A 24,173-nucleotide genomic window follows, 5' to 3' on the forward strand; every position below is an offset into this window, starting at 1 on the left:
CCTTCAGCACACGCTGTTCCTTTGTGAAATATGGAAGGGTGCAAATTTACAGTTTGCAGGGGGGAGCCGAACACCCTAGCACCGGCCCTGCTCGCACCTCATGGTGCACCGCAGGGCAGGATTAAGGGCCACATGTGCCTGGGGCTGAAAATATTGAAGGGCCTATTTTGAGAAACAGGGGAGGTGTGATCAGTGCTGTGTGGGTGTGGTGAGAGCCATGTGGGTGTGTACACCCCTACAATATCAGCTTCAATATCTCCCTAAATATGAAGAATATAAAAATTTGCATAATTTTGTAATAAAAATAGGAATGCACTCTTAATAGTTATGATTTATAGCTGACCACGTGGCCAACTGGTGGCTAGTGATCATGCTACCGTGATGATGGACCTTTATTCATGTGGAGGCCTGGAACTCCATCCGCCCCGTTGTTAATCTGACCCTCGGTGCATGACAACCAGTAATTGAGTGCAAATTTCAATGTGCACAGTCCAGCCTGCCATGGAGTGATCCGAAGCTCTGCAGGGGTGGATTGGCTATAGGGCTTACCAAGAAAAGACCTGTTGGGCTGATGGCCTGATTGGGCCACCTGGAGGTTGGAAGCTTTTCTTAAAAATAAAATTAATTTTTGGAGCAGCTGTCCTGGCACTGGAGCAAATGAGCATTGGTCCAAGAGCAGTATCAGAACAATAATATATTATTTATTAATGAATAGTCCCTAGGTCACTATATTTAACTATATATTTACAGATATAGGGGGTCATTCCGAGTTGTTCACTCGCTGCCGGTTTTCGCAATGCAGCGTTTAAGTGAAAAAACTGCAAAAATGTGCATGCGCATGGTACACAGCGCGCATGCGCTAAGTACTTTCACACAATACTTTGTAGATTTACACAAGCTCGAGTGACGTTTTTTCATCGCTCGAGTGATCGTAGTGTGATTGACAGGAAGTGGGTGTTTCTGGGCGGAAACTGGCCGTTTTCAGGGAGTGTGCTAAAAAACGCAGGTGTGCCAGGCAAAAACGCAGGAGTGGCTGGGTAAACGGGGGAGTGGCTGGCCAAATGCAGGGCGTGTTTGTGACATCAAACCAGGAACTAAACGGACTGAGGTGATCGCAATCTAGGAGTAGGTCTGGAGCTACTCAGAAACTGCAGGGAAATATTTAATAGCAGAACTGCTAACCTTTCGTTCGCTATTCTGCTAAGCTAAGATACACTCCCAGAGGGCAGCGGCCTAGCGTGTGCACTGCTGCTAAAAGCAGCTTGCGAGTGAACAACTCGGAATGAGGGCCCTAGTTTGAACATGCACACAACAATAAAGACAACCTAAAAAATAAAGAAAAAAACTGATGAGGCTTCTCACTGATAGCATAAAGATGTGACAAATGTAAAAGACTACAAACAATCCAGTCAGGCGTTACTGCACCATGCAGCCACCCGCATATCAGATATCCTGGCTGGGTAAAACCACAACATGACCTTGTGTCTGGCCATTCTAGGGGAGTCAATCAAGCTGTGTTATTTTAAAGAATGAACATTGGCCCTCATTCCGAGTTGTTCGCTCACAAGCTGCTTTTAGCAGCTTTGCACACGCTAAGCCGCCGCCTACTGGGAGTGAATCTTAGCTTAGCAAAATTGCGAATGAAAGATTCTCAAAATTGCGAATAGACAGTTCTTAGCAGTTTCTGAGTAGCTCGAGACTTACTCTGCCACTGCGATCAGTTCAGTCAGTTTCGTTCCTGGTTTGACGTCACAAACATACCCAGCGTTTGCCCAGACACTCCCCCGTTTCTTCAGACACTCCCGCGTTTCCCAGAAACGGCAGCGTTTTTTCGCACACACCCATAAAACGGCCAGTTTCCGCCCAGAAACACCCACTTCCTGTCAATCACATTGCGATCACCAGAACGAAGAAAAAACCTTGTAATGCCGTGAGTAAAATACCTAACTTAATAGCAAATTTACTTGGCGCAGTCGCACTGTGGACATTGCGCATGCGCATTAGCGACTAATCGCTCCGTTTCGAAAAAAAAATAATGAGCGATCAACTCGGAATGACCCCCATTGTGCAGAAACATTTTTTTCCCCTGTCCATCCTACTGCCCTGTCCAGATCCTCACCAAGTCTTCGCCCTTTTTCTATACGTTCCGCTAAATCCAAGATCTGCAATTTTGTTTTAATATTCCAGGAATAAAGGTGCAATAAGCAAAAAAGGAGAGAAAAAAACTGACCTACCAAACAGTGGTTTCCTGCGGCATGTCTCTGGTCTCTTGATGGTTTGCACATTTCCGTAGGCACAAGTTAGCATTAGTGAGTCTCGAACCTACATTTAATTGAAAGCAGCTCTGAAGTACTTGAAGTTCTTTACTTTTACGTAATGATTATAGACATTGTGCCACAGTGCCATCTGGTGGTAGATGCTGGAACCATCTGTATCATCCTATATTTAAAAAAAGCCTAATGCTGCTCCTCAGCTCTATGGGGGGGATTTCAAGTGTTTTGTTGGTTAGCGGCCATTAGATGGTGCCCGACAGAGCATTTTAAGTGGTGCTCCGTTCGGATGCATACAGCCACCGACGCTGGCATTACTGCTATGTTGTTCCGTCATTTTGACGGGCTGGTTGTTTGCAACAAATAATTATGAATGCTCTTTTGTTTTTTCACATTGCCAACAGAAAGAAAACATATACGGTCTTGCCATACTACTCAGTAATAAGAGATCATCAGGTTTTTTTGTATTTTTTCCACTATCTTATATTAGCCATTGGCCTAGCACTTCCACAGTACATTACTGGTATGGGATATATTGTACAGAATGATTGGGATTTAAGGTTTTATCCTTTAAAAAAACTGAAGCAACACTGGTTGAGCTGTTTACTTCACATTTTTCCATTTTATATAGAGGTACAGAGGCCACAGGGCACATTACATGCTCTCCAAGGGGTCGTTGATTGCATTATACACATACACAGTAGTGGCAGCTACTAAGTGCAGCTATATGCCATACTTAAGGTGCCTCACAATTTATGGATTTTTGTTTGCAGCCCCATAGGGTATAAATTTCACATTTATCAAAATAACTAGGGACGTGCTGTGAGGTAAATAGCTGAGAAGGCACTGGCTAGTTCCAGAGCCAGATTTACACATAATTTATGTGGGTATTATACACAGGTGCAGCAGTATATACTGCAGGAAAGTTGGTCAGTTTTGATAAGAGATGTGCAGAAAAGATAGGTGCCTTGCCTGCCAAAGACTTTTTACTTCAGAGTTTTGACTATAAAAATCATTAAAATAATACAAGGAAGATATTTCTCTAATATTTTATTTGTATTTTAATATACTTTATACAGTCAAGACTCTGGCATACACATTAGTATAACAGGAAAGGCACTGCCTCACCTCACCGCATGTCACTGCTATGTACTATATAAATAGTGTAATAATCATTTAGATTTGACATATGGCAGATGTTGGAACAGCTACTTTAGCAAACAAATAAAGACATTGCATATATTAGTTGAGTTTTTATTTATTAATGCAAGATTTGCAGAGGTGTACAGTATTTCTGCAATCCAATTATGTACCCTATGTCCTCTGTCCCCGCAGCCTATAAAAGTGCTGAATCCATACTTCTGTAAGGAAAAATCCATTGTTTCTACTTAACAGGATCCTCCACATTATTGTAGTTCAATCGCTCAATACAAAGTCATAAGGTGAAGAATGTAAAAATGTGTCTTCATTATGATTCTTGTTTTTATATACAACTTCTCAGTGGCACCCATATAACCATACAGTCATGCACTATTCAATGTGTAAACCTAATGGCTTTCCTATAAGACATCTGTCTGTCATGAAAATGAATGACCTGGAGCTGAAACATTTGATGAACCTTCTATGATCACTGGATGGATTTTGCATATTTTGCTCTTCGACAACCACCGTGCTGTTCCAGGAAACTTCTGGTCTAGTCATTCAAGAAAATGATGTGTGGCAGGGGGACAGTTGTACACAGAGGTTTAATTTTGGCCAACACACCAACCCAAAGCCTCATGACATGAAATACACACTATTTACACTGTACTATAGATTATAGTAGCAAATGAGCAGTTTGCTAGTGGTGTCCGATGATTTAAAATAACATACACAAATTGTATTTGTTTTCTAAATTGGTGGGGTTTCAGATGATGGTAACAGTCCATGCCTCACTCCATTCACTTGTTTCCCAGCCTGCTTCTGGTAATTGTTCTAAACATAACTGGAAAGTCACCAATTGAAACTGTTTAACATAGAGCTAGTAGTAAGACAATGCTTGGTTGGGGGTGGGGGGTTGGTGGGTGGGTAGTGCCAATGATGTTGCAGCAAAGAAACTGGTACTTACACATGGCCCTGTCCTTAACGGCTCCTGTAGCCTAAGATATTATGATAATAAAATACCCCAGGCTCACAGTAATGATAAACAAAATACTGAGCCATAGCTTCTGCTTCAAGCATTATGGGCATAATCATTTATTTGTACAATAAAGGAGCCACTGTCTGACTTATGGGTTGGTGGGGGTGAGTTACAGGTAAGAGAACCTGAGTGATAATGAAGAGGGGTGGGGAAGAAAGACAATCAGAGGTAAAATAACTGAAAAGGGGGATGGTAGGGAGAGTGAGAACCAGAGATTGGAGAGAATACATAAAGCAAGTGAGAAACAGATGTAGGAATAGAAGGGAGAACTAAAGGGAGAAACAAAGGTTGGGAAGGGGGAGGAATGAGAACCAGGGAGAGAGTGGAAAGTTGAGTGGGAACCAAAGAAGGTAGGAGAGGAGAGACAACAAGAGAGTGGGTAGAGAAGAAAGAACATATGGGGAGAGAACTGAAGAGAAAGACAGAGAGAAAAACATAGATTTGTGGATAGGAGAGAAAATAATAAAGGAGGATGAGGAGAAAGAACCAAAGGATGTTAGGTTAGAGGAGAGAGAACCAGAGGGAGGAGGAAATGTATCAAACCTTGGAAAGACATAAAGTAGAGAGAAATAAATACTAACCAATTAGCTACTAATCGTTATTTTTCAAGTGGAGCCTTTAAAATGGCAGTTAGAAGCTGGTTGGTTGGTACTTTAGCTCTCTCTATGGGAGTAGTCAATTAGCAGTGGGGTTTACCCAGCAACTAATTGCCGGCAAAAATCCCTGCGGTGTGGGAAAAGGATAGTCAATTAAATAGCCTTTTCCCGCCGCGCAAATAGAGATTCATGTGCGCAAACTCACTGATTCTGCGTAAACTGCAGAATTAGTGGCTGTATTTAAAGGTGAGAGGTTTAGTGCATAGATCCATTACAGCCATCAATGTATAGAACATAAATCATAACTGCTTTTTGTTTCTTTGTTTATATTAATTCATTCCAAAAGCAATTGATGGGTTACATTTTGCTATTTAGGAGAATGCTGCTAAGTGGTAGAAGATTCTACAGACAAGCTACCATGTAGGAGTTACAATCACCAAGAATACAGTAAAAAAAGCAGAACCCTAGTAAGTAGAATTTAAATTAAAAGATTATTTTTTTATGATGGAAAACCTCTAAAATCTCTTCTCTATAAGCTGTACAATACAATACCATCAATTTAGACCAAACAACACAGAAACTTGTCTACATTTGAATACCTAATATACAGTGGTATAAAATAAGTAATTCTTACTTTCATATGTAAAAATATTTTGTTCTCATATTCAATACATTTCAAGTTTCAGTTCAACTGCTATTTGAAAGACACCAACAGATTTTAATGTGGGAATTACAGCTCCATATTAATGCAAATGTATTAAATGTTTGTGCTAGATGAATCTTAACTCTTCAGTTTGTGCTATGGCTCTGCCCAAGAGAAATGATTGCAGCAATGAAACTATTTCCATAATGTACATTGTGAATTAAGAATAGAGAAATTACACATTATGTGACCGTTTACAGAGGAGTTGCTGGGAGGGTTCTCGGCACCATGTTCTGCTGTTTACAAACTGCTTATCACTGTGAAATAACTTGGCTAATCTTTGTAAACTGTTTGCTGAGAGCGAATTAATGATGCATTTGTTTAGCAAAATGTTCTCAATTCCTCTGCATCCCAAGCGGATAAATACACTGTTAAATCTATTTAGAAATAGTTTATTTGCACCGGAGATGCCAAGTTTGGCAATTGCATGTTTATTCCGGGATGGGTATCTGCTGACAGCTGCTAAAATGGTAACAGCCTGCATGACAAATGTCACTCGTACGTGTTGTTATTTACTTAAAGCTGCAATTGCTTCAAGAGATACAGTATGCTGCAGTTCCAATAATCTGCAGAGATGCACACTGTACTTGACCCAATTTGATGAGGTTAATCCAATTTATTGGTGGAACAGGATATTGTTTTTACAAAAAACAAGTGTAAATTTGGTGCTTCAAACGGAGAGCTGCAAAAACCTCTAAGCCCACCTGTAGGACCAAAATATAGTTTAAAAGGAGAATATGTGGTTTTTGCGCTATCTCCTGTTGTGATAGGGTGAAATCACTGTGTAGGTGAATCAAGATGAGTTCACAGTTTGTAGTTCCAAGAAAATGCCCAAAAAACGTAATTTCCCTTATTCTTTCTGTTGAGTCATCGGTTCTCCAAATCCTTCTTCAATTTTGGTTCAGAGGGATATTAATTCTTCATCTCCAATGTATAAAAAGAAGAGATAGGAGAAACCGCAATAGTGTAACTCAATTTTAATAAGAACAAAGGTAATAAAACATATGGCTGGCAGCGTACCTTAGAATAAGGTGTATATATCACACCAAGTCTCGTGTATAAAATGTCTGTGGTGAATCCCTGGTATGAGAATCCCTTCAGAATCCAAAGATGGGTCGCTGTCCAGACAGATGCTGTTCTGGACAGCGACCCATCTTTGGATTCTGAAGGGATTCTCATACCAGGGATTCACCACAGACATTTTATACACGAGACTTGGTGTGATATATACACCTTATTCTAAGGTACGCTGCCAGCCATATGTTTTATTACCTTTGTTCTTATTAAAATTGAGTTACACTATTGCGGTTTCTCCTATCTCTTCTTTTTATACATTGGAGATGAAGAATTAATATCCCTCTGAACCAAAATTGAAGAAGGATTTGGAGAACCGATGACTCAACAGAAAGAATAAGGGAAATTACGTTTTAGGATATTGTTTTGCAGATGTGCAAAGTTCAGGTGTGAGAATTTTCAAATCATGCCTTAGCTTCACTACCCAGTACTATTTGCCTTGATGACAAGTTGCTTGAACACAGGTCTTGCTGATTTCAGCATCCTGTCCATGCACCATCTATTCACCCTCAGAGCAGCAATGTGTGCCCCGCCAAATCCCCTCACCTTGCTGCCAGCAGATGGAACTGTGGGAAAGAACTTAAAAAATGGTACAGTTGGGAGATATGGGTATATGCATATGGATGGAGTTTGCTGGTGTGTACGTATTGATACCTCCGTTGACAGAGCACACAATCAGTGACATGGGCTGTTTCTGGGTGTCTGTTGATTTGAGGAACAAGGTGAAATTGTTGCTCATCTCACGATTATTACAGCATAAATGCGTATGAGCCATTAGCCTATGCCACAACCCGATCCACTCAAACCACACTCTCCTTACTTCACCTACATATTAAATCCAAACCGTACATTAGCAAGGCACTTTTGTGCCCTGGGCTGGTACCTCACTATCCCAGCACATATAATGTCAAGATTTCATACAACAAGGGACTATGGAGCTCTGGGAACCTGAACTTGGGTGGTAAAGGACACACCATGCAGCCTCTCTAGGCACCGTGCTAGTTAGAAATGGTGACAGGCTGCAACCATCCCACCATCTGGAAGAATTTGGCAGTAAACAAGATATGTCATAGAACATAAGAAGAAAACAAAGAACCACTTGTGTGGAAGAGATCTTTTTCTATGCCTTGTCGGATCAGGATAAAGGATGCCTGCAACATTTTCCTCACATAACAAAAAAGAGAATCTACTTGAAACCACTGTGATTTTAGTAGTGCCAACAAAAATCAATGCATAAAACGTACCCTAACAGTATTTCTAAATTCATAAAGTGATTCAACAGATCAGGAGATTAATATGGCTTCCACTCTTTAAACTGAAGCAGGTAATAGGACACCTCTCAACCCGATGCCTGGGTATGCAAATTTTGTGGGAGTAAAGGTACCCAGATAATGATGGTGGATGGACATACAGTAGTGAAAAATGGATTACTATATGGTTGCAAATTAGGTATTACCCTTTGTATAGACATTGAGGCAGTGTATTCAGTGACAAAATCGTTTTACCTATTGACCATTACCCATTTGGGCTGCAATGCAACAAAAGGTTGGGCGTGGGGTTATCAATCTGACTGAGAAATCTCTCATCAATTATTTACATATTAGAAAGTGAAGTCAGGAGGTCAGACATTTTAACAAGACAACTCAGCTTGTAAAATGTGACCTTGATTTGTGTATTAGCTTTTCTAGTGTTTCATTTCTGCCAAAACAGACACTGAAATCTCTACCTGCTGCACTGACAGCAATTACAGGAATGAAACTGCTGAGGCATTTTCGGAAAGTGATGTGATTTTTAGTGGTGTGCAGAGATTTAGCCTGTTTGGACCAAAGGTCAGAAAGTATTTGGCAACCAGATTTATAGATTTGCCATTGGCCAGTTTTTTGAGCAGGCAGGACGATTCTCAAAAATAGACATAGACTGTCAAGACTTTTGCTTGCATTGTGACTTGACATATAGACATGTACACATCTTTCATAAACACCTACTGTCCTAGCTTTTTGGAGCTTGGTAAATTGCCCATTTTTGCAATTCCCATAGAAAGCTAACTGGATTGAATTTGTAATCAGCTACAGAGAAACCATCTTATTAAATATCCATAATACTATAAAATGCATCTGTTTTAAGAGAACTGATTGCAATATTTGGTTTAATAAATAGATCCCACAGACACAGATGGCTATTTTTCTGACATCACATCCAGAACGGTGGTGTTGCTGTCACAGAAGTGTTCCCAATTTATTTATAAACTAGGTGATTCATCGCGCCCTATGGGCGCTCTTCACACCGTCGGAAGGGGCTACGCCCCCGTAACCCGTGCACGTAGTTGTGTGAGTGGGTAAATAGTGCACAACGAAAGTGCGTTTGATGGTGAAGGGGGCGTAGGCCCTTTAGTGGGTGTGAACAGTGGCTGCAGGGCGTGATGTACAGAATGTAGCGGGTGCAGGGGTGACCGCGTATGGGGGAGGGTGTCTGTGGGTGGAGGAGGGGCGGATGCCGGGAGTGTGTGCGGATAGGAGAGGGGGGCGGGAGGTGGTGTGGGTGGGGGAGGAGCAGGGGACTGGGGGTGGTGGATGGGGTCTGGATGCGATGTGGGTGGGGTAGCGTTGGAGGGGGTGGGGGAGGGGTCGGTGCAAGGCTCTCGTGGATGTGGCAGGGGTTCTGGGAGCATTGTGGGTGGGTAAGGGGTAGGTGTGCTTGCGGGTGGTGTTGGGGGTCCGGTGGTGGCGGGTGAGGAGCTGGGGTTCATTGGGTGGGGGAGGTGTAGGTGTAGGGGTGCAGTGGATGGTCGAGGGGGTCCGTAGGTGTTGTAGGGGCAGCCGTGGGTTTGCTGTGGGTGGGATGGAGGTAGGTATCTCCTATATTTTAGGACAGATCTGTGACTTTGTGACTCATTGCTAAAGCTGGATGGAGTCACAATGCTGGGCGGAGTCAAGTTACAGATCTGGCCAAATATATAGGAGAAGCATAGGAGAAAATAGGAGAAGACACTGGTCAAATATATAGGAGAGAATAGGAGAAGACACTGGCCAAATATATAGGAGAGAATAGGAGAACACACTGGCCAAATATATAGGAGAGAATAGGAGTACACACTGGCCAAATATATAGGAGAGTATAGGAGAACACATAACAGTACATTGTAATAACAGTACATACATAGTGAGCGCAGGAAAGGCAGCAGCAGCAGCATGTTAACTCGACATACAAGCACCGCCTCCAGGCGCCAGCCATTGGACACATGCTGAAGGGTGCGCTGTGATTGACCACCCGTGGGTGTGATGGGATGTAGCTACTGCTGCTGCCCCCGTGGTACAGAGCATCCCCAACTCCCTACATATAGCGGGGACGCGGGTTGAGGGCGGGTACGAAGCGGGGCTCACTGCCAGGGGACGGAGCCCACATGCATCTTACTGCACTCTCCGGCGCCTGGCACTGTAGTGTCCGCCAGCGTCTCCCTGTGTGAGCGGGGACCAAGGTGATAGTTGCATTGGCGGCCAATCACAGCGCACTCCTCAGCCATGTGTCCAATAGCTGGTGGCTGGGGGCGGTGCTTGTATGGAGCTTTAACATGTGTCCAATAGCTGGCGGCTGGGGGTGGTGCTTATAAGGAGCTTTAACCTGCTGCTGCTGTCTCTCCTGGGCTCACTATGTATGTACTGTTATCACCATGTACTGTTAAATGTTCTCCTATTTTCTCCTATATATTTTGCCAGTGTGTACCCCAATTCTCTCCTATATATTTGGGCAGATCTGTGACTTGACTCCGCCCAGCATTGTGACTCCGCCCAGCGTTAGCAAATGAATCACAAAGTCACAGATCTGGGCAAATATATATGAGATAGTCCCCTAAAGCTTGTCTGAACATTGCATAGCTGTTCTGTCTTCTTTAATATAGTAATTGTTGCACAACCTCCACCCCTTCTCTTCTATATGATGCACAAATACTAACTCAGTAGCATATAGAAAAGATCACCCCTTTGCTGTATATTGCACATATTCCCCCTCTGCAGTAGGTTGAATAGATTCATCTCCCTGCCCCCCTGTCTTCCCCCCCGTCACTGCAGTTCATTCCACATATCCCAGATCCACATTACATTACACAGACTTATCTTCCTCTTCTCCTCATACAACTTTATACAGATCTCCCCTAGGGAGCACATTGCGCAGATGTTCACTGAAAACTTTGCTTTAACTTTATGATGTAGAGAAAGAACATTGGAGATATAATGGTAAGTTAATAAAAGGATATCTATCCTTGTTGTGTTTTGTGCTGGATCTCATTCTAAGTTTCCTTGGCTATGGTTGAAATTAAAGTACACGCAAACTCCATGTATCCCTCAGCTGATAACAAATCAACTCTCAACCTCGTAATAAGAAAACAAACACTGTACTATGTGTGCCATACTGTAAATTGCTGGATCACAGGACTCATTTCAAAAGATACTTGTAACCAGATGACTGGATATAAAAGTGTAAACACAGTAATGTGACAACATATTGAAGAGATATCTGGTACTGGTGTCTTTTGATATGGTCTAAAAAAGTTTCCTTTACACAAGAATTGCCTTAGAGCTTATAATATAAAACCTTCCTGCATTTCAAATAGATTTCTGATGTAAAAATGACTTTTGCTATCAATCACATTACCATGCCCTTAATGTATGGTCTGTTGAGGCATCAGGTAAAAAAGAGAGGGCAGAGATGGCATTGAATACCAACAAGAATGGCATGACTGAGCAAAGAGGAAGGATTCTGACATTGGACAATAACCCACTGACTGTATAAAGGGTGGATCCTCATTTTATGTTCAACTAATTGTAATGTTCCATAAACATCAGAGTAGGGGGGGCAATCCTGGGCCTTTTTTTCAATCTCGGGTATCGGGATTGAAAAATGGTCAATCCCAGGATTCCCGGGATACCCGGGATTGGGTTGAAGATTTTAAAATTAAAATCTTCAGTGATCAATCCCCTGCCCCAGACCCACCAAGCCCACCCCAGCCCACACAAATACTCACCAGCCTAGACAGGAGAGTTCACTGGCTGCAGGCTGCAGACGTCGATGTGCAGTCCGGGCAGCACAGGCGGCTGCCATCAGACTGCGCATTGAGACCACTGACATCATGTCACGCTGCACAGTACGCAAAGGCTGGGGCAGGGGGAGCCGGGAGAAGGGAGCCGGGCAGCGACTGAGCCTGCTAAAGAGGTTCATTACTGCCCGGCACCAAAAAAAGCAGTGGAATGGCTAATCCTGAAATCACTGGGATTGGAAGTTCCAATCCCGGGATTGAATCCCAGACAATTTGTGGCCTAAATCCTGGGATCCCACCAATCCGGATTCCGTGATTGGCCACCATACATCAGAGGAATGAAAATCCAGTCCTACAGTACCACTATACAGTATATATGTTGGCAAGTTGCTGGAGGTTAATTGTCAATTCACTTCCTATGCTTCTGGGGAATAAAAAGGTTTAGATCACGGTGCCCATTTTATGGTCCATTTTTATCATCTGAGAAGATAAATGGTTTCAAAGTTATTTTCATTTCTTTGTGGGCAATGCCCTGTTACCGTACAAAGGGGCAGATCAGAGTCAGTGAGTTGTTTATTTTTTACTTAAAGCATCTATCAATTCATTATATAATTTCTGGAACATTAACTGATTTTTATAATTCTTTACATGTATTAGTTATTTTAATACAATTCCTGGGGTGGGCAATCAGGTGTAGTTTTGAGGGCTGAAGGATGGGTGTACAGTATATAAGCGTAATAATGTTTTGGGAATTTTGCAAGATGAAGTATATATACACAACTAGACACTCAGCATGCACCTATCAGAAGATATATAAAGATTTCCACACAAATATGACTCAGTACATCCCAGTGTGATTTGATTTATAAATAATAATGCTGATCAGGTCTTGATGTCTCTAGTTACTAAAGGATCAGGATGGAAATGACCTTCAAAGTAGATTGCTGGGTTAAGTCCTGCTGGGAACTTCTGCTATACAAACAAGACAATGGACAGAAACTATGTGGAAGATGTTTGAGAAATATTTATTTGTTCAAATTTAGCATAAAAAACAAAACTTATATATAATGGAATTTTCTATATATTTTTTTAAATTTGTCAGAAAGCTTTTATTTATTTTTTTAAAATTTCACTAATCAAACAGAGATGACTGATTAGGTTTAAAAGTTAATTCTGGACCATCCAACCAGTTTGAAAATAACCCCAAATCATCCCAAATTACTTTGCACAAATCATCATCATCAATGAGCCCTGCGGGAAGACAGAAGAGTTTTTTTGGTAATAATAATAATAATAATAATAATAATAATAATATTTTTTTTATGTGAATACCCCCCTATTATAAACACTGTATGAAAAAAAATGTTGCTAAATATTTATTTGATATGCAAAAGGTGTTCTTATTGTTCATTGTTTAATTATTGCCCTGTTTATTGCCTTTTAAAAACACACATCTAGGAGCCAGTAACCAGAAATGAAATGCTGACGTTCTTCTTGGATGCATCACTTTAACTTAAAGGTGACATTGAGTGAATTTAGTATCAGAATATTTTGGAACAGTTTACCATTTTTTAACACATTTCAAGATTATCTGCAGTTTATGAGGAATTTAATTTTGAATTCAATATTGTCCACATTATTTGTATACATAAATATTTTAAATCCCAACTCTTATATAAATTGTAATTCTGAATCTATCAGTTCCACTGATCGTTTTGCAGTATATGAAAAAATAAGGGGATACAATATAACACAATCTACCTTCACTTAGGAATACACAATCAAGGAATAGGCAAGATAGCATTAAATAAAAATAAGATCAGGAGTACACAAATGGCAAACTTTATAAGAGGGACCAGTGCTGGTGTTGCCCATACTAACTGTCATATATGAACCAGATGCAGGGGCGTTTTAAGAGAAGAGGGGACCTGCGTGCAGCCTCTGTTGTGGGTCCCCTCTTCTCCGACAGCTAGTAGACTCTGATATAAAGCCAGAGTCTACTGTGCATGCTCAGGTCTCCAGGAACATGTCGCCCGATAGAATTACAGAAATAGATTTACATGAAAAAGACAACAATGTCAATATTACATCATTGTTGACATGCAGAATGGCGACATTATCAAAGCCATTATTCTCATGTAGACCGAATGAATGACGACACTGGATATAAAAAATCACTAATTATCACATAATATCCACATTTTTTAAGCAAGATTAGTTTAAAAGGACAAATAAATACATTTCCTTTAATGCACGCTGACTAATACATGTTTCTTAATCTTGCAGTTAAGGTTAACTGGACCATAGACCTGGCAAAGTGTGATTCCTGTTAGGGCTACTACTAGCTACAGCCTCCTCATCAGCATGATAAATATAAGGCTCAAAGGCAGCACAGATGAACCCCACATTCTGCTTGGCGCAACAGTAACCCCCTAAATGCAAAACTGATGTACACTCATTGTCTTTTATCAAGTACTTGAAATTGTACAGGTTATGCGCTGAATTACAGTGAACTGTGCATACAGTGAATGGAAAATCCCATATATTCCATAAGGATGAAAGTAAGTGCAGTTCATGCACAAATCTCTAAGTGTGTGGCAAAAGCTCTTACATATCATTTAGCATTATGTTGTGGGAGGTGCAGTACAAAACAATCTCTTTAAAACACTTAATGCTGCATAATTAATGCCCTACTCCCTTCACAGTCTATTTAAATGTACAGCATTATAAACTGCATTGAATCTAATATTCCCATAGACAATACAGCTGGTAGAAATGTTCCATTTAGTTTGTTTCTGATGAATACAAGAATATAAAGTGCAGCTTTTAGCAGCGGCCACAACATTACTCTTGTAATAATGTAGCTTGTGTTTAGTATATTAAATACTGTGGCTGCACTGCAAGTGTGAAAGAAAATATTAGCAATAATCAAACACAGAATTACCAAAATTGTTGTGTTTTTTTTTCAGTTGTAATAAACAATAAAACAGAAGGAAAAAATAGAAGTGCTCATGTCACTCAAACATTATATGGGTCAAGGAATTAAAAAATATATATTTATTATAGAAATAAATATAAACATCTTTGAAAAAGTCACGGGTTACGTGACGAAACGCGTCAGAACTCTTCTCTCCTGGTCACTGAATTGAATACACAGCCTGGGACGCATCTGCAATTACCCCGCTCCATTTGCTACAGCAGCGGGGTTACGCGTCCAGAGCTAACAGACGGCTGTTATACGGGACCTTGTGCAGCAGCTCAAAGTATCCATTTCAACATTATTCCTCCCACCACTAACGGACAACGTACGTCCAGGGATTACAGAAGTAGACCCACGTGCAGTGGGCTAACCGTGGCTGAACGGAACCGGCTGTCTGCACACCTGCTTCCTCCCCGAGACGTTGCAGCGGGCAGCGCCCGCCCGGGGAAACTGAGAAAAATCTCCGTGAGCAGGTCATTTGCGACTCACACGGACATCCAAGTCAATATACCCCATAGCCCTTTACCAGACTGGGCATATGTTGGCTATACCCGAGGACGCTCGGGCTTCACCAGCTTCATTGGAGAGGTAACGATTTAAGAAAATCTGCATAACTATTTATATTGGCTTTTTGAACCTTGAAGTTAGCCACAAACGGTTAAAAACCATCTAAGAGCCTACACTTGTAATCAGCGACTACTATACACTGAAGTAACTGTGCTCAATATAATAAGAATAATTTTTCCATAGCAGGACTGGTTACTTTGTTGCACATCTGCTGAAGAACAATCTGTTACATTTGGATTACAAGTAGCCATCTAATTTACTTCACGGTTCTAAACCAGCTATTGGATTAATATATATATAATATCCGTGTGATTATCTTATATCCATGTATTGTGGCTATTCAGTGATAATAAGGTTAGCATAACATGTTCATTTATTAGGATATTTTAAAGAAAGTGATTTTATTTATTTCTATAATAAATATATATTTTTTAATTCCTTGACCCATTGGTTGTTTTCAGGGTACTATAATGTTTGAGTGACATGAGCGCTTCTATTTTTTCCTTTTGTTCTATTAAATTATATGGGAGTTCGCACATCTCCTTATAGAGGCACACTTGCATTTGGCATTATTTAGTCCCTGGTTTAAGATAAAATATTGATTCACTGAGCAAATAAAGACACAAGCGCAGCATTATTTTCTCTGTAATAAACAATAAGTTTACTCATTTTGCAGTTCCATAATTTAAGTAGAGTCCTGATAATAAAATGTTTATATTAAATTTCATGGTGAGCCAATAAGATTATTTTGCACATACTTTACAATGAGAGCTAGAATCTGGTTGGTTGTTATCGACAGTACATCCATTTATCCTCTATGAAAGGTTAGATAAATGTCCACTGAGGAAACCGTATACAGCTTCACGTACGCAGAGCACAAGTTTACAGAGAAATAATTTTGTTATATTAGCTGACAGCGCATCATGCTTAGATATATCATTAGTCTTCTCATTGGGCCTCATTCACAGCAATGCCAATGACAGATGCAGTTAAGTGATTATTTTTCCACTGCACATGCGCTAAAACCACAGTATGCATGCACAGCGATTGATTTACAATAGCACACATACAGAGGATTTATTTGCAATGTGAGTGACACGTAGTCAGCGTTTGAGGGAGGTAACATGGGGACTATAAAAACACAGGCATGTCGGGAGCATTTTTTGTGTATTCCCTAGACATCCACTGCAAATTTGTTCACAGCAGGAAGGGCCCCAGCCTCATGACAGAGCCGCTAAATCTGAGACAGCAGGTTGCTCCGAGGTCCAATAGTCCACGTTTGCACTTATATTTGTGAGCGGTGGATGTGAGACGCTGGCAGTGAGCGCTTTTGTGCACAAGATGGCAGCTGTCCCATTAGCATATTTTCTCATGTTCCCTGCAAGTGAAATCGCATCTGCACATGCAAATGAGTGCACCTCTGAATCGGACCCAATGTGTGTAGAGGTAAAGTCAACAGTCTAACTTAAATAATAAGACTGCTTTGTTTTATTCAGAGGAAAAATATCCTACAAAAAACAAACCCCATGCTTTAAGTGTCCAGAGAAAATAAATTAAACATAAACAAAGTCCTGAAGTGAAAACTGCAGTACCTAAACAACTTAGATGATGAATGTAAAAATATTATGACCCCAAAAAAACTCCCTAAAAAGCAATCTTTTATTGACCATCTGTCTAAAGTACAGTAAAATGCAATTAAAGCAGGAAGTCCTACCCAGATGGTGTTGTCATGGTGATACGGTCTCCAGTTACGTCCTGTATCGCTGAACATAACGCTAAAACGTGTTACCCAGTCTGAGCTTCCGTATCTGCCTTGTGTGGCTGCCCCTGTGATATCAAATCTTTCTTTTAGGTCAATCTGTAACCACTGGTTTGTGTCAGACTCCAGTGGGGTCCAGCCACCAGCTCCTACAACAATAAACATAAACAGGTAAATACAGAATATCATAGTGACAGAGCATAATCATTGCATTGCAATTTTCTTCACAAGAAAGAACAAATACAGTATTAACTCAAGCATATTAAATTTCATTAAGTGGTCTATTCACTAGCAATTAACATGTTCTCATTAACTTGTCTGTCTGAGCATCGGTTCAATTTTCTAGAAATGCTTATTGCAGGTTAAACATCTCCAGAGTTGTTTTTGATGGACACTTGGGAGATTCAAATGTTTGAAAATTCAGTTGGGAGTCTGTTTTTTGCTATCTAATAGACACGGGAATTCCTTAAAAGCAGATTCTTTTATTTCACTCCTCCAAATAAACTTATACTACACTATGATGTATTTATTTATTTCTTTTTGAGGAACAAAACTAACAGAAAGGAGCGCCATTTTCAAATTGACATATTGTGTCTTTGGAAGTTTGTATTTGAAAGAACGGTGGTATTCTTTTTATTGTCATTTGAAGGCTGTCACAATATTTTTGTTTGTAAAGAGCGCTAGGAATTGTCACTCCATTTTCTTCTAATCTAATAGACAGGAAAAAACAGACACCCAACTGACTTTTCAAACATTTGAATCTCCCCCCTTGGAACAGGACATGTGACACCATTCACACTACAGTTGGTGACCTATTTCAGAGGCACAGGGTCAGCTGACTAGACAAGTGATGTGGACTGACCAACAGCAAGCTGAAGGCAATGTGAGTCATGTGACATCACATGTTCAGTCCAAAAGCCAAATGTTTCCAGGCAGCAATTGGGGCATTTGGGTTAAGAGTGGAATAATAAATAATTCTAAAAAGCTGTATATCCCGTTAATTTTTCATCTACCTTTATATGCATTTACTTGGCACAAAATGGGTAATGATTAGTGCATAATCAGCTATGGTCTCGCTGCATTTGTATTTGCAAAACTCTATAACAGTGCACAGCTTTGTGGTGCAATGTAGCATACTGTAGTATGGGTACGAGAAGACATTTGCAGAGACAGAAGGGATGAGAAGAGACATATTCAGTGCAAAATATGATATAGAAATGATGTTTCATCCACAGTAGTTTTGCTGAACAGTGAACAGTCAAAAATAACATTTAATTTTGTGGAACAAGATTATTAAAATTAAATAATTGCGTAGAAATGTTGCACTGCTGTCCTGAGAGATACACATCCATTTTTCTACAAAAGGAATTGTGGCCCAGCTCACACCGGGCATTTTTTGGAGTCTCCACTTATACTTTTAAGGGGCCACATTTCCGTCATGTAATAAAAAGCTTCACATACAGAAATACTATATGAACTAATGCATGTCTAGATATCCCCATGCTCTAATCATTTATTAAGCCTTTAATTAGGCTCCAGCAAGCTGAATTCTAGGAAAATACATTTTAAAAAGGATAATTTAATAAAACTGGTTCCAAAGTGTCCAAAGATGCAGCTTCTGGTGAACTGCGTCCATCTCTGAACCAGGCCCTTTATCCACTTGTGAGTGGCTAGCAGAGACAAGAGTTCCAGTTACTCCCAGTCATAGTGATTTTATCGTTTGTGTGAGTGGGCCCGGGGGGTATGGATCATAGGGTCGACAGTCATTAGGTCAATCACTATTGGTTGACAGTGACTAGGTCGACACCTGAAATATGTTGACACGGTCATTAGGTCAACATGGAAAAGGTCGACATGGAAAAAGGTCGACATGAGTTTCTAAAATATTTTTGGGGTATTGTTTTATTTGAAAAGTGACCGGGAACCCCAATTAGTGCATCATGTACCCTCACTCACCATGCTCCGCTAAAGCTGTGCTCAGCACAGGTTACTATTTCCAATTGTAGTCCATGTGGATTGTAAAGTATGAAAAAGTAAAAAAAAGTGAAAAACTCATGTTGACCTTTTCATGTGTCGATCTTTGCCGTGTTGACCATGTCGACCTAATAACTACGTCGACCAATTGAGTGTCGACCTCAGTACTTTCTACCTAAAATGGATAGAGCATTCCTTTTTTTTTTCAAATCACAGAGTTACTCCCAGGTCCTAAACCCGGAAGTCCAGTGATCGCTGAGGACAGCTCTTTTTGGGAGAGATGTCCTTTGCAATAATAATCATATTTGTCAGTACATACAGTATAGAATGTATGCAATAAGAGGCGGGATGTACCGCATCGCGGATGCAATGCTTAGTACATGCTGCCTCAGAAGTTCAACCCTTTTTTATTTTTGCCCATAGACTGGTCAGAATCTGACAATGAGTGGATGCACCATCGAGTGCCAACTACAGATGGCATAATATCAATGGTTGAATCAGATGGTGAAACACAAATGTGTTTTCTGCAAGTTTATGCTTCTGTGCAAAACGCAAACAAGCGATGGCACACCATCCATGATGTAAAGTCACCACTACTCAGGAACAGTCTGAGTGCTAAGATAGTGAACTGGTTTCAGCTGCTTTTTTTACTTAAATGCAATTTTAGTAAATTGCCATTGATGTGCCATTAAAGCTTGCAAAGAATAAATATGGTATAAGTGGACTTTGTCTTTTGAAAGAGTCAATATACATGTGTATCTGTGAGTTTTACTGATCGTAATGTGAGGAATAAGTACATGGCATCTGTTTCAGTGACTTTAATGTGCAGATCAAAGACTCTTTGGAGAGAGACAGACTTCTTTGAAAACATTATTATTATTTGCTGTGTGTCATGCTGAATGGAGCAATGCTGACCTGGTGATGTGGGATATTTAGAAACCAACTGAAACCTTGTTTTTATTTTAACAAAAGATGCTGATTCATTAGATTGTGTTTACCCATCTGTTCATTTTCCTAAGGCTCTGAATGTTCTACATTGTCAGACAAATGATTATGTAAATGTACAAAAACAAAAATAGTACAATGTTGTTAAAATACATGAAAGCAACCACTGCAGACAGTGGCATGTTATGAGAGAAAAAAAATGTCTGTGTGCAGTCTCAGATTGGACCCCTCACCTGGACGCCAGTGCATGCGCCGTGTATATTCTGGCACTATGTCGGTGATTCAGAGTTGATCGTAGCTGTGCTAAATTTAGCACAGCTACGATTAGGCACACTGACATGCGGGGGGATGCCCAGTACAGGGCTAGCCCGCCCCGCATGTCAGTCCCTGCCCCTTTGTAGTACAAAAGCATCGCACAGCGGCAATGCTTTTGTACTTCAGGAGTAGCTAAGAAGCTGCGCTGGCTGGGAGCTACTCATCGCTGCCCGGGTCGCTGCGGCTGCATGTAACATCATGCAGCTGCTGTGGCCCGTCCCCGAAATGGTCCGACCACGCTTGCGTTGGCCGGACTGCGCCCCTCCCACCCAGCGACCGTCTCTGCATGTCAATCAGGCAGAGGCGATCGCTAGCTAAATATAGCCGTCAGCTGTCTGGCATGCGCTGGCACACTGCAGCGCCGACGCATGCGCAGTTCAGGCCTGATCGCTGCTGTGCGAACACGCTCAGCACCGATCAGGTCTGAATTAGCCCTATGAACCAGAATATTGCACAGTTGAATATTTCAAGTAGTATGGCGCCAGCACAATCGCCTGGAGATTTTACCAGCAGTAAGTTTATTCAATTGGTTCAGGGTGTGTGGCGGGGGCTCCCATGCACCAAGAGGCCTTTTATGTGCATTGCATTGGTAGCACACATTATAGATAGTCCTATGTCTGTAGAGGTGTAAATCTAAATTGCTAGGCCCTATATTAAAATTTGGCGGTCAGTGCAGTCCTTCCTCTTGCATCGCCTACAGTGCTTTCCTGTGCATGCTTTGGCCTCAGTGCACTTGCTTTGTGATAATGCAGGGGCAGATTGGTAATTAAAACTGGCCCTGGAAAATATTCTGACGGTACCCTCATATGAAAAGTGTTACCAAATTGCCAGTAGGTGGAGTCATATCAACTGGAGGTGAGCCGCAACCATGCCACCCATAACACTACAGCAATTCCTCTCTAGCCCTCCACAGTACAGTAATTGGCTAATTTGACATGTAGTAATGAGGTTCATGGCTGTAGCTAATGGGTTGGCCATTAAAGTACTATATATGTACAGACATGTTTAGGCTGCGTGGAGGGGTGGGTAAGGTTTAGGTACCACCGTGGAGGGTTAGGGTTAGGCTACAGGGGGAGGTTATGGGTTTAGGTTTAGGCGACTAGAAGAGAGGATTAGGGTTAAAGGGGCAGTGGGGGAAGGTATTAAACATACCTTCCCAACCGCTAGCATTTCAAGCCCAACCCCTTTGGAACACTGTCTCTATCATTCATATGACAGATTTATATAAGTAGTTGAATAACTCATGTTGATTAATTGGTTTCCTCCCACACTCAAAATAGGTTAATTGGCTCCTAGCAGAAAAAAATCAACGTGTGTGTGTGTGTGTGTGTGTGTGTGTGTGTACAGTACATGGGCAGACTAGATGGACCAATTGGTTCTTATCTTCATCTCATACTACAGCATGTTTCCAAGGGAGAGAGAACACACACAAAGTAAAAAGAACCCCTGTTCACTCTACGTAATTATTATTGGTATATCACATACTGTTATCACATGCATACTAAGCAAGTGTTCCTAGTATGGTCAGGCAGTGTTCAACTTCTCCAAAGTTCAAAGTCAGGTTAAGCACCATTCCCCTTCCTGCAGTGGAAGAGACAGTCATAATAAAGCTGTCAAAAGTCAGGGCAGCCACCAAAAGGCTGGAGCTGGCCTCAATTAGCTGGAAAAAAGAAACATTTAAATAAACTTATAAAACAGCCCCATCATGATGTCATGGGTGCCAGGAAATGTCGCGGAGGGGGTCTATGACCAATCCACCTCTGGTTGATAATGACCATACAGTGGTGGAATTACAAGGCTTTTATATACTGTATATATTTCTGGCATTAGGACTAGTGGAATTGCACAGTAGAGGCAATTTACATACCACTGACATTCATGTAGCACCCAATGCTTATGACAGACAGCAGTTGTGAAATTGGACACCGGCCATTTTGTGTTTACAGACTACATCTCCCAGACAGCCTTGGGTTTCAGAGGATATACAGAGAGACACGCAGAGGCTGTCGGAGGGCGGGGAAAAAGGGGCATGGAGAGGGGGGAGTGGAGAATGGAATGCTTTTGTCCAGAGGAGTGGAGGAGGAGATGGGCAAGGAGACAGAGAAGGAGCCATGTTTTGAATATAGCTAAGATGCAGCTGACTACGACTGGAGAATACTGGGGAAGAAATCAAAGTGTCTGTACAGAGAGAGTCCCGCTGAGAGGGAGAACCCAAGTCTGATGGATTTAAGTAGGCTAAAAAGGAGAACACATTTCAAACCTTCCTTTTTGACCCCTGGAGAGGAGAGTTTGCAGAGGGATGTACACTTTGGAGGAGTGTGAGATAAGTAACAGTTTACAGTGTTATGTTTCTTGCTACAGACTGACAATTATTAGCTAATAAAGTCTGTGATTTCATCACAAATCAGTTTGTGGAAGTACAAGTACCAATGTTGCTGAAAGTGTCAATTGGAACCCTTTAAAGTACAGTTTTCGCCAAGCCATAGCATGCAGAAGATAATTTATGAACTCTGAAATAACAGTGCACTATAGATGTACTGTCTAATGCTGAGTGTGGTATGTGTGAAATTCATTGTGATACTGCTGTTTAAGTTGTCATTACCCAGTCAGAGATTGAAAAGGCCTGGGTGTTATTTGTATACAAAAGGAAGATTAACAAAGGTACAGATAGGAGAGAGCAGATATACAGTATGTGTTATGTTAATTTTTTCTTATTACTGCATTATACACCCTTTAGATATGAGTGTACATTACTGACTGTTCAACATGTTTCTATGCCTATTTAGTATATGTCCTCTTTTATTGATCTTACTATAGTACCTTGTATATTAATGCATAAAAGCAATCGCTATTCCAGACCCTTTAATAAATGTGTCAGGGTGACTTTTACAACATATCCGTGTGATATATTCCTGTAGTGGGGGCAGCCTAAGCATGTGGTGGGCAGGGGGTTTCCTGAATCTCCCTCTGGTGTTGCTGAAATTGAACACTCCCCAGAAGAGCATGTCATGTCAAGATTCGGGTGGAGGCATTAATACCAAGATAAGTACAAGGTGAGAAGCATTGCAAAGAGGAAGAGTTTAAAAATGCACCATTACCCATAAATCCCAGGTAAAGGGGTGTTACAGTGAAGTGCACTACTGAGATTCGTACTACTAACACAGAAGTTGCTTACCAGGCGGGCGCCATGGCTAGTTCGAAGCCAGAAGAAGTATATGGTCGGTGTGAACAACTATCCAAAGATTCAAAATGTTGTTTTGTGTTGTGCGGTGAAGTGCATGAAGTTTCAGATGAGGAGATTACAAAGATAATTGCAGATCGGACTGGAATGCAGAGGCCAAATGTACTGGGCAGGTGGGATGATGCTGTGCTGCTAGAAAGCAATGCTGTTTTGGAGAGAGGACTGATCTCTGCTGTCTTTTCCTATGAGGGAAGCAAACGTTGGAGCGTAGTGTTGCCTCTTAAGCCGAGTGAGGGAGTGAAAGCTTCCCAAGAATCAAGTCCTACTGAAGAGAGGGCAAGGAGCCCCATTGTACAATCTTCTGACATTCCAAGACAAGATGATTCACCTCTGGGTTAGATGAGTCAATTATTTTGACCGTTATAAATAAACTCATGGAGCAACTGGGAAGAAACCAGGAGATTGAGACCTTTCTCAGGTGTCCAACATGTTCCAGCTGGAGAAGATGCCTATGAGTTGTGGAAAGACACTGCAACCCAGTACATGGAAGAGTGGCACTGTCCTGAGATTGCAAAGAGACAACGGATAGTGGCGAGTTTAC

At 41.2% G+C, this 24,173-nt stretch overlaps 1 protein-coding gene and 1 long non-coding RNA gene across 3 annotated transcripts in view; one reads left to right on the forward strand and one right to left on the reverse strand.

Moving 5' to 3' along the window:
* LOC134945000 (uncharacterized) overlaps positions 1 to 16,120 on the forward strand; it is a 65,608-nt gene extending 49,488 nt beyond the window's left edge. For both annotated transcript variants that reach the window (XR_010182012.1, XR_010182013.1), the window contains 3 exons: positions 5,421 to 5,512; positions 13,310 to 13,370; positions 14,138 to 16,120. This is a non-coding gene — a long non-coding RNA (uncharacterized LOC134945000). The remainder of the gene's footprint in view (positions 1 to 5,420; positions 5,513 to 13,309; positions 13,371 to 14,137) is intronic.
* The window catches only part of CNTNAP5 (contactin associated protein family member 5), a 737,066-nt gene that overhangs the window by 493,835 nt on the left and 219,058 nt on the right, over positions 1 to 24,173 (reverse strand). Inside the window, exon 3 of the mRNA XM_063933980.1 lies at positions 17,113 to 17,306. Within this exon, the coding sequence (XP_063790050.1) occupies positions 17,113 to 17,306 (194 nt within the window). The remainder of the gene's footprint in view (positions 1 to 17,112; positions 17,307 to 24,173) is intronic.

The sequence above is a fragment of the Pseudophryne corroboree genome, chromosome 7 (assembly GCF_028390025.1).
Source record: "Pseudophryne corroboree isolate aPseCor3 chromosome 7, aPseCor3.hap2, whole genome shotgun sequence".
Taxonomy (NCBI): Eukaryota; Metazoa; Chordata; class Amphibia; order Anura; family Myobatrachidae; genus Pseudophryne; species Pseudophryne corroboree.